Here is a 14802-nt window from a genome sequence, read left to right as displayed (position 1 = left end):
TATGCAGATTAGTCAATAAAAAATACATATATAACTGCATTAAGTGTATTGCAACCATGGTAGAAGTACAGTAAGCCCTACGTTCATGATTTATTTTTAAAACCTAGAACTTCTGGTCTAGATGCACTATCCACCTGCTTAACGCTCTGTGCTGCTGTGCATCAACTGTGTAGCTGCTGCCCCTCTTTTGTTTGGAAATGCAACATCACTAGAGGATTTTTTTGAACCTCTCCTATTTGCTCCTATGTGGAATCTCCCCTCCGCATAGGGAAGGTAGAGTAGAAATTAAATCACACCTACAAAATGAAGGTTTTGTTAAAGAGAGTATTGCAATTTGCCCAAAGATGGTTAAGATTCTGTCAGCCTTATCACTACATTTAAATGCAGCGATCTTTCATATGCATATTACATAACAAAAGGTCTAGCTTTATCACCAGCATGCCTCAAACCTGGGTAAACTTTATTCAAAGTGAAAACCCTCCAGCAGAACTTAGATCATAAGGACTAAGGGCTCTGTTGGGTAATTAAACCAGAGGGTGAAAATGATTATCAAAAAGCAGCACATTATACACTTAACATCAGTTTAGATGAGCTGCATCATCATGACAAACGAAAATTATTCTCAGAAAGTAAATACAGAGCCTCCTGGGCTTCTGCCATTAACAAACAAACTTTTGACTAAAATAAAGCTGGATCTGATAAGGTTACCTTGATTAAAATTTCCACATGCATGCAAGTTTCTCATCACTTTTCTAAAAATTATGATTGCTTAAACTTACACATTTTTGAGCCACCTACAGCATATTTAGAAATCCCATCTGATATCAGAACAGTTTTGCTCTCTAATGAGTCCAAAGACCAGCTGCATACTTGGCTAATTTTTGAGACAGGGGGCACCATTCTCTACTAAAAAGCCTTCACTTATCAAGCATTTTCAGAGGGCTTATATCCAGGATTGGCTTCTGTGCCTATTAAGTCTTCTGTCATGGAAAATATTAATACATTTGAAATATCAATGTATTTCATACTAATAATCATGCCTAGATTAAATATATTAACATTGAATACATCCTTTCTTAGCTGTGTGATGACTACTAATAAAAGGTTATTCAGTAACTGATCTAACGACTAACTGTTAGTCTGTTAGAACGAAAAGAACCAACACAAAAATAAAAGCTTAAAAATAGTAAATGTTTCATGCATCCCTCCTATTTCTCTTCCTTGCTTCCCTAGATCGTGTAATTTTCAGGTTTGTGATTGTATCAGATTAGCAAATCGAGTCCTTCAGCTCTGAAGGACTGGTGAGAAGTAGTTGCAAACATAAATAATGAGGAGAGGAGAAGGGAGTCTTTTGGCGATGCTTATTGATGAAACATAATTTTGGTATCAAATATGAACACCCAGTACAGAACGCAACACTGTGTGACTGAAATTCTGCAGTCTGAGTGGCTCTTTGGCCCCAATTAAATGTCTACCTCCCTATTTGTAATATATAGAGATATGGGAGACAGAACCTGAAATCACTATGGCTGAAGTCCTGCCTGCACTCTGATTTCAAGCGTGTTAGAGAGTTTTCAGCTGTGCGCTACCATACCTCCTACTCATGCAATGAGCAGCACTCAATACATATCAGGGTCTTCATTCCTTACCTGAACAAACAAATATCCAAGACTGTAGAGTTGGGTTTTTTTAATAGAGGCATCTTTTCCCAGTTGGCACAAGCAAAACCAAACATTAGTCCTTAATTTTGTAGTAAGATTAAATAACACATTTAGGCTGGCGAGTACTCTGACAGAATCCCCTGCCAGCTGCCTTTGTCTTTTACAGATAGCTCTTCAACTCACCATGTGTTGTCTCAGCTACAGAGCCCTAAGAGAACTACACACTTCCAGGTAAAAAATAACCCTGTAGGTTAAATTTAACACCTAATGTACCTACCTAGGACTTGGAAAGCAGTACAAGCAAGCAGAGCTCTAGGAGCATCAGCTGCAAGAACACACTCTTTAACAAATGAGCTTCTGTGTTCTGAACCAGCTTCACATTTGTGGCAACCTTGAAGGATGTAGCCTGAAGGTCTGGATGTCAGCTGCAAGGAAAGCAACGAATGCAAGGTCCTGATTGTGTAAAATATGCACAGACACTTTGCTGGTGGAGCTGTTTTCAGGTTTTTGAGCTGTTTTCAGCAGCAAGTAATCCCACAGGCTGTATTTATTGTTTTGACACCGTCCAATTACTATGGTCGTTACAGCCAAACTTTGTGACCACCTATGCTGTCCTTGTGCCTTTGGGCACCTTAAAGGCCACTGTCACGGAGCAGCAAGGGTGAGCAGCTCCACAAGGGAAGGCAAGCCAGCAGCTGAGCGGCAACACAGGTAGGGCAGTGACCTCAGGGGTGAGGGTGCAGTCCCACAGTACCTGAACAAGGACAGAGCAGGTCTGATGATGGTAACCAGGTTCACACGACGGTCCTGTGATCAGCGGACAAGCCTATGGTGATGAGGGATGTCCCAGGTCAAAGCAAGAAGCCAAATCAGCAAGGCAAAGGTAGAATCAGCAAGGTAGCAGACTGGACACAGGCTTACCTGCACAGGTTAGGCAAGGACCAAGGGCAAGGACCTGGCCTTAAATGCAGCTCTTCTGGCAAGGGGCAGAGGCCTCCATGAGACTTTTCACAGCTTGCTCACACAGGTCTTTCTCAGACACCAGCTGGATCCAAGGTTCCTCAGCTCCAGGCAGCCGAACCCCTTGAGGGCCACGAGGAGAGCCTGGTAGAGTGTTCAGGTTGCAGCCAGCCATGTGGCTGTCAGACACCTCTGCACCTGGGACACTAGGACACACCGGAGCTTGTATACTTACCGTCCCTGACCCCTGTCCTGAGCAACCTCAGCAAATCTGAATGACCTGCATTCAGGAGCAACCTTACCAGGCCATCAAAATGCATCTGTGAAGGCAGCCTTGCCAGACTCACAAAACATCATGGTATCCCTACACTCTCAAGCATGGTTGTTTGTGGCACAAACAAGCCAAGGTTTCTGCTTATTTACTGGGCTGACCATGCTTCTATACCACCAAAAGGTATTCTCTAAGGAGGAGGCTCTGCATCAGAGAGGAATCTTCCATCAACCTTCCTAGGGAAGGAACGTATCCAAGCCTGCCTCCCAGCTTAGCTGACAAGACTGAGTCAATGTTTAAATGTGAACACATAAAATTTTTATCTTCTTCCTCAACATTTAATTGAAGACCACCTTTGCAAAATAATATCATGTTTGATTATCCTTACAATTCTGCCCTGACAGCATGGTACAAAAATATTTGTAGAGCTTTTTAGCACTGCTATTCCCTTCTGCCTCAGCACAGTGCTTGCTGAGCTAGCAAAGCAATTAAAACTGTAGTTTCCTGGTTTATAAAACAGGCGTAATCTGTATGTTTTGATACTTACAGTCCCACAGCATCATAAGATTAACTTAGTGTTTCAGTGTTTTCTGCAATCCAGATTCAGATTCCCAATGTGATGGTGTCACACAAATGAGCAAACTAATGTAAGATGAAGGATACATCATAGATAAAAAGAGGAAAGTTGATCAATGTCTTCCTGTCAGTCAATTCTTCTCTCACAATGATCACGTAATGTTTTCTGTTGAGTCACAGTTGCCTAAGTTATTGATGTTAATGAACGTTCTCTGAATTCCCTTCCAGAAGGCAAAAAAATAAAGCTAATAAACCAACCCACAATTTCAGTGAACATTTGATGAAAGGCAGTTACCCAGTGCATAGTCCAGAGAATACAGTAAGCAATAGAGCAAAACAAGAAACAAGAATATTTTTCTGCACAAACATAGGCTCCTTCACTTCAAATACACATCTGTTTTACCTCTGTCCTGTACCCGTTCACAGTAACCCTGTAGTCCACATATTAAGGAAACCTATCAGACTGGAATCTTTAAGGTCATGTTCTTGTAGAAGACTTTCTTCCACAGCCCATAAGCTTTATGGTACTCTGACAAATTTAAAAAGTTTACTGAGACAGGAAAGTAGCACCTCTGCGTTTCAATTTCATGTTTCTGCTTTCACTCTATGATTCCTGCTGGGAAAAAAAAAATCTTTTGGCTTGGAAATAATAATAAGCAGCTTCTGCTTATGGTCTAACATTAGGAGGAAAAAAAAAACCCCTTCAACAGAGAAGCTAACATTTTTTCAGTAGTCAGGGTAATTATTACCAACAATTCATAACATACCACAACTAGCACAGCAAAACTCCCACTCTAACTGTATTTAACTTTGTTTATTGAGGCCAACAGAAATCTTTTCTCATATCAAAGCCTGAAGGGGGAATTACCAACAAATTCTGGCACACAGTTACATTCTTTTCAAATACACTATTATACATTATGAGATTTCTGAAACCAGAGAACTTTCCATAAAACTCAGACCATATTATTCCAAAAGGCTTTGGGGGGAAAAAGAGAAAAAAAGTGATATTACAATTACAGGCAGTGACAAATCAACAGAGAAAAGAAGCAGGAATGCCCCTATCACGACAGGATCCCTGGAACGCAACTCAGACACCGTGTTGTGTAAAAATTGTGTCTGCTCAAACGTCTAATAGAACTAGAAATCCTGTATTGCTACCAATTTAACAGTTTAGCTGGACTGTTGCTATATGCAGAGCATGAAAGAATATATTTATCGAGTTACAACGAGAAAAATACATGCAAGGAAATTATAGTAACGAGCTATGTATGTCTGACAATACTATTCACTTCGACATAACACGTACGGTGAATAGGAACTAAGTTCCACTGACAGTTGACTCAAAGAGGTTACCTGCACAAGGCCTAAGAAACCAAATTAACTGAACAATAATGGATTAAAACCCACAGAGTTGAAGTTAGTAAACACTGTATCATAAAGTGCAATTTGTACAATATCTATAGCACTCCTGAAAATAGATTTCAAAATTAGAGCTAACTTTTCTCCTTGGAATATAAAAATAATGCTTTTTCTTCATGCTAAACACTTCTAAAAGACATTTAAAGTGTACTTAGGTACTATTCTAAAAATACACATATCTCCAAAATAGTAATAAAGTCTGTGTGATGAGTAATAGACCAGTAAAAATTAATACAGGAGATACCCAATTGTCCCACCGGTACTCTGTCCATTTAATTAATCTCTTGGGACTACCTTAGCAGTATGGAGCAAAATCATGGTGCCACTAATATCTGCAAAAGATGCACCAATAATATCAACAGGGAAAAATTTTTACCCTGTGTGCTTCAAACAACTGCCACTTAGGGGGAAAAAAAAAAAGAAAAAAAAAGAATGCATTCAAATCATCTGTTAGTTTCCCCTTGACTTAGAATTTCCTCCAAAATCATACTGGCCAAAGGCTCGCACCGACACCTTTACTTTGAGGCTAAACACAGATATGAGGTCTGGCATAAACCTTAAATGTTTCATAAATGACTCACTACATATGGAGGAGAGAGAATTGTAGGTATTCCAGAAGAGGACTACGCATTTGACTCAGCTCTGAAAGGCCCCAAAATAAAAGCTGTAGCAGTTTTTTACATAGAAACTAATTTTATAATTTTCTGGAATGTTTTAGCTACCCTTTTCTTATTCTCTGAGGCTGAGGAACTATGAAAGTAAGCCACGTGACAGAAAAGTAACATTTTTTAACTGTGATATGACCGTAAACACTTTAGAAGTACCCTTTTTTGTCCAAGACCAGGCACTTTCAGCCTCGTACAGCAAAAAGCTTTAATGGAAGACACAGTTCTCACAACAGAATCAGATTAATTAAATTTTTGCAGCCTTTTTCAACACCTAGGACTGGCCTCTAGTTTTTAGACATAATTTTTCATTTTTTGTAACTGTGTCGACAAGGTTTTTGTCAAGCGCTTCAAACAATAGTAGCTGGAACCTAAATTATATATTAGTTGTTTCACAGCATTTCATAATTCACTTCTCTAAGCTATAGGCTAGAAAAAAAGTACACAAATTAAAATGGAACTGAAAATGAGGCATGATAAATTTCTGATTAGAATCTTCCCACCACCATTTTTTAAATACTGATGAAGTTTTCATGATCTTCAGCATACAGCTTTTCATTAAAATGTATCTTGCTCTTTTATCCGTTTTCATTCGCTTCCAGTAATAAGCAGGGTCACCTGTGTGATCTAAAAGACAAATCGTTGAGAGGAGCCAAGTAAGACACATGAACATCAACACTGAAACAATTTTAGAAGTTAACGACCTGTTGCAGGGTAAGATTTTGTGATCTGTATCATGCGGGTAATTAAACTACCATAATGATGTGTTCTGGGTTTAGTGATCTATGTATTAATTATCCAGATAAGCACTTATGTTTTGAACCTTAAGTTCTGCAAGCCTTAATGCAAGCATTAAGTTTTACAGCGTTTGCTACTCTCTGTTAGTATGGATCATGAGACAGTTTTCAGATAGAAATTTAATTTTCCAATGTTTATAAAAATAAATAATTCCGGCAGTAATACAATAAGAAGCCTAATACAGTTTCTGTACCAGTAAAATCTAGAATGATGATTATGAGTACTACACTAACAAGACACTAATCAATAATACTCAAAACAAAAAAGAAAAATAATCCAAGAGTGGATTATCCAACATAATAAACACTAAGGCCTACAGTTCTAATACAAAGTTTTGAGCATGTGCACCAAGTTTCTGACCACTGACTTTACTGTTTGGAATAGTCATCATCTTCAATAACTAAATATGCTCTTATAAAAATCTGCAAACTGTGTCAGATTTCAAAACTTGCTCTTAACATTTTGCCTCTATCTTTGCGTTTCTTCTTTTTCTGCTGCTCCGTCTTTTTTGAGAGCCGGAACAGGACATCAGGCTTTCATTTTTCTTTCATCATAACCTCTCCTCATACAGGAGGTATATTATACAACTTCATGTACTGAAAATGCTAAAGTACAAAACTAAAGATACTGTGATTCCAAAGCACATAAACAGATGAAAGCCCATCGATTCCCTAAACATCCACTCAAGCCAATCCCATTCAAAGTTTGCTAGAAATCTAAGAAAAGCATGAAAATTGTTGAAGATTACATAGATTAAAACAATTTTCAATCAGGTTGAGATGCAGATCAGTAAAGAGAGAAACTTGGTTCTAAGTGTGTCATCCTCCTTCTATGTGACATAAATGCTGTTGACACTTCTTTCCTCTGGTACAATTTTTACACTTCATGATTTAAAATGGGATTTCTACATAACTGCCTTTTTTTTTTTTTCCTAAAGACAGTAATTAGATAAAGTACCTCTGATTATTTTTAACTGAATGAGCATGGAAATGGAAGACATAAGAAAGTTGATGTAATCTCTAAACCAGTTTCTTAAAAACCACAAGAAATGACTTGAAGAGGGTCTTCTGCAGTACCAATTTACTATGATATATATGATCCTGTGATGCTGTTAAAAACCGTATATGCTCCGTTATTTTACATTTCTTTGGTATTATTTTATGTTAACTCTACTTAAAATGAATTAATTTTATAATTAAATACAACCATCACTGAACTTGAATCACAAAGTGAAATATATTCATTTTCAAGAAATAATTCTGAAGTGTTTAAATTAGATTACTAGACAGGAAAAAATACTTAGTTCTCATAGGTATTATTTATTACAGAAGTAAAGCATGACAGATTCTTTCTCTTCTCAGTGCTGACGTGGTTCACTCCACACAGCCAGCTGAGATAAAGTTGTTCAACTAAAAGCGCCAAAAATAATTGCAATTTTTGGCTCTTGTAAGAAAGCACTGCATTTTACAGGAAGGTCACTTTGTTTCACTGGCAGGTGATGTGTACATCAGCGATACCATGCTTCAAACTTTTCAACAGGTTTCAGTAACGATGGTATAACCCGTCAGATAAAAATATAATCCATAATTAAGACACAAACCACAACTCAACATGGATATGCCACATCATTCATGGTGAGAAAACTCTTGTAATATATACAATTATAATGAAAATACGCAAAACTTATAGTTTAAGTCTTAAAACTTATAGTCAGGAACATCTAACGATGTTGTAAAAACACCTCAGACTTTCCAGTGTTAAATAGACACCACAATATAGCTATACTGTATACTGTACGTATACTAATATGCTACTGTGCTTCAGCTGGTACCTGTAACTTAAATTTTAGGGATTTCGGTCTCATAGCAAGCTTAGACCTAACGTGACAAGTGATTAACAAGCTGAATAGCCTCAGGTTTGAGTGATTTCCTCTGCAGTCACATGGTTCAGGTACTCTGTAAAGTTCATAGAAAGAGGCTCTCATAGTTACCACTGAGATAATTTTGTCTATCTCGCCCTCTCAGTTTGCTACCTGTACATACGTATTCTTTACCGAGGAGGAAGGTGGAATCTTCTCCTCCGGTCTGGATATCCCAATCCATATTCTCTACCTGGAAGGAGCAGGAGAGGAATGAAATATTTTTAATTAACATTAAAGCATGAAAACAAGAGCTTATTCAGATAGTCTGCAAGAAAAATTACATTTATACATATTTTGAGAAAAGAGCAAGCTCCTCTCCAGTTGGTGTATAATTATGGCTAGTATTTTGAGATGTTGGAGGATAAAGCCCATGGTGGCATTGCTCTTCTTAAAGCTCTTGGGTCACTGTAACTTTTAAATCTAGTCCAATTAATGGGTTGGTATAGTGAATCATACAGGTCATACACAGTGGCTGGTAGATCAGGCTCTGTGAATTCAGGAGAGGAAAATACACTTTTAGAACCAGACAAGCTATATTAACAAATGTTTTCATACTGGTTTAATTGTGCGTGTGTAAATTCCTACAAATAAAGCAGTAGTCAAGCTGTAAATGAAATCTTTTTTTCAGCACCGAAGTTCTACCAAGTCCCACCTACACTACAGTTCTATCAAAATCCTATTAATCAGAAACATGCTTGAACACAGAGTAGGCAACATGAATGTGGAAGCCTTGATTAAACAACCAGCAAATGAAATGGTGCTACAAACTCAGATCTTTCAGTATAGTTGCATTATGTTCAGCACATGGTTTACGGTGTGCCAAGACTGAAATATATGAACCCTTCTGATGCAATTACATTCCATGAAGAAATGGAACTCTGGATAATTCCTTTTTGTCTTGGGCAAAAGAGTTTCTCTTGAGTGAGACATACCTCCAACAATTCTATCTTTTCCATATCCTTCCTTGACATCCTTCCTTTCCCCTGAAAAACTGCTTTCAATTTTCCATAAAAGCTTTTCTCTCCAAGATTTTGGGGTTTTGTAAAAAAAATCACTTTTGCATTCTTTAAAATTCAACTAAAATTCTCTAGAATGCTCTAAAAAAAGTCCCAAAGTTTCCCTTTTCCTCTCCTTTTCCATCAGAGAGAAGGAAGAAAAAGAAAGGAAAGGTGGGTGGAAACAAAGAAAGCAAAACTAAATTTTTTTGAGGGAAGATAATTTTCTTAGGCAGAATATAGCTGACCACCAAATCCAACACCTTCTAAGTGTAAATATGAAATGGTCAAAACTCTTCACTATCTCCCCATCTCACTGTTTATGATTCTGGTGGTAGATGACTGGTAGCTGAAATTATCATCCCTTACTTCCAGCGCTCTGACAGCTCTTACTCATTATGTCCTCATCCCTCCCCTGGGTCTGTCATACAGAGAGTTATGATGTTTACCTTATCACCAGCAGAAATTCCATATCCTTGCCAATACCTTTCACTATTGCTGCTGTATTAGGGTATCTTTGATTTCAGCAATTCATGCAGCTGCTACAACCAGTCCCACATACACTCTCTCCCCTATCTCCTCCCCTTATCTTCACTCCGCTTTTCAGACAGGTTTTCAAACACTAGTATGAGAACTGTTGTAAAAATCACTGAAGTTTTAAAATATAGCTCTAAAAGTATGTAAGACAATGCACAGATAAGGTCATAGACTTTTTATTTTTGCTATTTTTTTATGTTGATTTATATCTAGGTGGCAATTTGTATGCTATGACAATCTCAGTGTTCACCAGTTGGACTGCTGAAGAGTGACAAAGACGCACGATACTCAATAGTGATTTCCATAGTTCTTAGTGCTCAGTTTATTTTTAGCTATTTGTAGAATGAGGTTACAATGTGATTCCAAAACAACATATTAGTGGCCTTAACTGCTAATTAATGAAGTTTTGTCTACCAATATGGCATGCGCTGTGGTGTTTCAGCCACGAATCCATGTGTCATGCTTCATTAAAGACATCTATGCCACCTCTGGCAAGTTTTTTAAACTCAAAGCACACGGGTTATAAAGTGCTGCCATGCAAAGTTTCATATCTCAGTAACAGAAGCCTAATCTTAGCTTTAAATTGCACACCTACGATATGTTTAACAAGCATCAGAATGGACAGACACTCAGGATGGGATAAAAAAAGTCAGCGTGCTTAATAGCAAGTCTCCTAAATTAACAAGCAAGAAACAACAAGGGAAAATCTACCTCCCTGTGAGGCTTAGATGGCCTGTTCCGAGTTAGGTGGATGAATTCTCTACTTGTGACACACAGCCAAGAAATTTACAAAAAGAATGTAAAATAAATAAATAAAATCAAGCCAAAGCAACAACAACAACAAAAGCCCCAAAACCCAACCCCTTTGAAAACGCCAAAACCTCACAGCTGAATTCCCTTCTCTCAAAATACAGCCAGAAGACAAGATATTAATCAGAAGAGATCAGCGGTTAGTATTCACCATAAAATGAGAGATGCCTAAGTTCAATTCTCCTTCTGCCTGAGGGGATCTAAACCACCATCTCCGAGAAATGCCAGTGTTTCTAAGCTTCGTGCTTCCTGGGTGGAGGCACCCTTTCCTCCACTGCTGAAGCTGAGACATTGTCATGGAATTCTTAAACATTAACTTGTAAAAGAAAGCAAAGGCTGCCTAATCCTTAGGCACACTCCTGATGAGAAGTAGAGGATATGGGTCCTGTGGTTACTGTTCCAGTACTTTTTAATGAATTTAATCCAATGATTTCCATATAATATACAACAGCAGAAACCATAGCTGTATGCCACAAGAAGGGATATACAAGACGGGATAGACAGATATAAGTAACGTTACTAGGAAGTTTTATCATGTAAGCTATCATGGAAGACAAAATTGACACTTCTTCTTTTTTCTCCCTCTTTGGGAAGACACACACTTACAGCAGAGACAAAAGCTACAAAATGAAGCAACCCAAGTGTCTGTCTTAATATTAGCAAACAGGAAAAAGAAACTTTGTCAAAATGAGTCATCTTGGCAGATCAGTTTAAAAGGAGCTCTAAAACACTGCACGGCTCTTTTGGAGGGAGATATCTATTTTCCCATTAAATCTATTTTACTTATAATAGAGGCAATGTAACTGCACTTAGGGGATCATGTTTTAAGAGCATCCTGAGGGCAGTAAATAGGGCTAGTGTAGAAGAAGCCAAGATGTTTTAATAGTGCTACTGAAACACATTTGTAACACAGTTCGGCACAGTTACTGTGGAACATACTTTGTGGAATGTATCTATTTGTAAGGTCTCTGGAGCTGGCCCGAGATGACCTGACCCCTGAACAGCAGGCTTCCTGAGATGGCCACAGTAAGAATAACCAGTTTGGGTTCTGCTCACAGTCAGCATACACACACCGTATTTTAGCTTTACATTTTATCTACGTGTATATGCTTTATCTCATAATAATGAGGAAGTAAAACTGAAATGCTTCATTAAAATGTCTGTTCTGTTTAGGAAATGAGATTGGTGAATGACTTAAGATTAATGCCAAGACAAGACAGGACTTGCATTTGTATTACTGTGGTGGGTTGGCCTTGGCTGGATGCCAGGTGCCCACCAAGCCGCTCTATCACTCCCCTCCTCAGCATAACAAGGTGGGGGGGAGAAAATAAGATGGAAGAAAACCATTGTGGGTCAAAAGATAAAGGCACTTTAATGAAGCAATTGCAAAAGTCACACGTGCAGAAGCAAAAGAAAACAAAAGACGTTATTCTCTACTTCCCATCAGCAGGTGATGTTCGGCCACTTCCCAAGGAGCAGGGAGTTACACAGAACGGTTGTTTGGGAAGACAAACATAAAAAATTAATGCCCTCCCCCCCCCCCCCCCCCCCTTTCCTCCTCCTTTCTCTTAGCTTTTCTGTCTGAGCAGATGTCATATGGTCTGGAATATCCCTTTGGTCACTTTGGGTCAGCTGCCCTGGCTCTGTCCTCTCCCAAGATCTTGCCCACCCCCAGCCTACTGGGTGGTGGGGCAGGTGAAGGTTGGAGAGAGCCTCCATCCTGAGCGATCGCTGCTCAGCAGCAGCCAGAGCACTGATGTGTTATCACCACCTTTCTAGCTACCAGTACAAGCACAGCACTACGAGGGCTTCCACAGGGCTCAGCCAGACCCAACACAATCACTTAAGCAATGCTCTGAAACTGAGAACCTGATCTAGAAAACCACTTAAGAATATGTTTAGCTTTATTCATATGCTTAAGTGTTTTGTTTAAGTATGAACTAAGATTTGCAGCTAAAGACTTCAGACAGACATTTCTATGCAGCTGTGCCAATTTGTTTTAAAACTATTACAATTTAAAATATAGTTTAGCTGAGACCAAGCATGGAGAGTTTAAATACCACATGAAAGCATTTTTTTCCCCAGAACACTGGGAGTAAAAGATGACTCCAGATTATAACACTACACTCTACCTCAACTTGCAGAGTTAAGTTTTTGCTAATGGTAGTACGCAACTATAACTGAAACATTTTTTGTTACTGGCTGCTGTAGCCACAGGGTAACGGCATACATACAAGTACAAACTGCATATACACAGAGAGCTGTTATATTGCTGATAGAGACAATTCCAAATACACACACGCGCACACATTTTTTACCTTGTGGTTGAGGATTTCTCCATAGGAACCCCCTCATCTGGTGACGATATGGAGGAACAAAAGAACTTCTGTGTGTTTGCTGGAACCTGGGATTAAATTCTCTTTGTTGTGTTTCTGAAAAACAGAATTTAGTAAGAAACTCGGACTGTATGTAAGATTAAATGAAGAAAAAGAGAGACAGCATATTTTTTGGGGGGAAACATTTCTTAGTTTTATGCCAAAATACTTGCGCACAATTACGGTTTTTCCAAACTGAAGTCAGCCTAATAAGCATGGTTCTTGTCCTCATTTCCATCTATGCACATCATGATTACAAGCTGTTAACAAATGTATTTAGAAACCAGATCAAAATTTTATGACACAGATTTGGAGACTGCAGTCATTAAAACAAAACAGAAATCCCTGTCCAAACTGGAATCACAAATCATAATTAAAATGGTTAAGTACAGCTCCCAAGCAATAGCAGATGCTAACAAGGTCTGGTATCATAAATCACCAACAGATACCCTTAGTTTTGAATGTCCAGCACCAGTACAGTGCAGTACCACAGCTGAAGTATCACTGTCACATAATGCAAAGTACTGAACTAGCAGAAAATCATTTTGCCTTGCAATTTGCTCTAGGAATTTTGAAGGGGTAATTTTTGTCCTCACAGACACTATAAGTAATCTGGTAATAAGCAGGTAATAAACATAATACCAGCATAAACACTGAGATTCAGTGTGAATTATTTTGAAGCCTCAAAAGCCTCAGTGTTCAGGCTAATCTGTGACTGATGCTAAAAACCTTTTAGATATTTTTTTTCCCTGTAAGTCAGGAAGACTAGGTGGGGAAAACAAATACCTTTAGTAAACCAAGCCGTAAATTTTTGGGGAAAAAATGCAAGGTCTTAGGCAGTAACAAAGCTGTTCTCTAGGTTGCTCAAAAGCTTCTTATATTTTGAACTATATCAATCAGTCCAGTAAGAGGTATTGTCTCTTCAGTGCCTCACTCAGACCTTCAACTATCAATGTTAAGATAGGTCCCCTGAGGGAAAAGGAAGAAAAAAATCTGAGACATCTGATTCTTCCTATCAAAATAACTTTAGCCACTGAGTAAACAGCAGTGATGATTCTGTCAGTGAACGATATTTCAGGTACTGCATATATCTCAGTAACTACATAGCCAGATGGAAATATTATTCTACCCAAACTTGGGTAATCATCATCACAGAATAACAGAAGGGTTTGGGTTGGAAGGGACCTTAAAGATTATGTAGTTCCAACCTCCCTGCCACGGGCAGGGACACCTTCCACTACACCAGGTTGCTCAAAGCCCCGTCCAGCCTGGCCTTGGACACTGCCAGGGATGGGGCATCCACAGCTACTCTGGGCAGCCTGTTCCAGTGCCTCACCACCCTCACAGTGAAGAATTTCTCCCTAATAACCAATCTCAATCTACCCTCTTTCAGTTTAAAGCCACTTGTCCTGTCACTAGATGCCCTTGTAAAAAGTCTCTCTCCAGCCTTCTTGCAGGGCACTTCTAAGTATTGGAGGGCTGTGATAATCTTCTCTTCCCCAGGCTGAAAAACCCCAACTCACAGGAATTCCTAAAACCAGGAAATATTTTCTTAGATCTCTCCTTTGGTTGTTTGGAGAAAGAGCTTACAATTTACTCAGCTCAATGGGCTGCCTATGTAAATGCTGCTGCTGTTGGAGGATAATTGAGCTCATCAACATATTGACTTTATTGAGAAAATTAACACAGTGCCAACCTGTGACAAATCCCCTCCCTCTTGGTCTGCTCTGTATTGTTCTTTTCTTCGCCATGCAAGCCTTGCAAATGAAAGACTTCAGATTCTGGAAGGGTGTATACAAAGACTCCTGCAG

The 14802-nt window shown here is 38.8% G+C and overlaps 1 protein-coding gene across 5 annotated transcripts in view; it reads right to left on the bottom strand.

The window, feature by feature from the left end:
• Nucleotides 1-6029: 6029 nt before the first annotated feature.
• Nucleotides 6030-14802, bottom strand: part of FAM120B (family with sequence similarity 120 member B) — a 61924-nt gene continuing 53151 nt past the window's right edge. For 3 of the 5 annotated variants that reach the window (XM_080389295.1, XM_080389291.1, XM_080389294.1), the window contains exons 8-11: nucleotides 14688-14796; nucleotides 12935-13048; nucleotides 8407-8464; nucleotides 6030-6182 (exon numbers count right to left, since the gene is read on the bottom strand). In XM_080389295.1, the coding sequence (XP_080245421.1) occupies nucleotides 6170-6182; nucleotides 8407-8464; nucleotides 12935-13048; nucleotides 14688-14796 (294 nt within the window). In that variant the 3' untranslated portion in view covers nucleotides 6030-6169. Of the gene's footprint in view, nucleotides 6183-8385; nucleotides 8465-12934; nucleotides 13049-14687; nucleotides 14797-14802 lie in introns of all 5 variants that reach the window. The other 2 variants (XM_080389292.1, XM_080389293.1) reach the window with 2 other exon arrangements.

The sequence above is a fragment of the Falco punctatus genome, assembly GCF_963210335.1.
Source record: "Falco punctatus genome assembly, chromosome: 5".
Taxonomy (NCBI): Eukaryota; Metazoa; Chordata; class Aves; order Falconiformes; family Falconidae; genus Falco; species Falco punctatus.
Note: the sequence above shows the minus strand (reverse complement) of the source record. Positions and strands in the feature narration are given on the sequence as shown.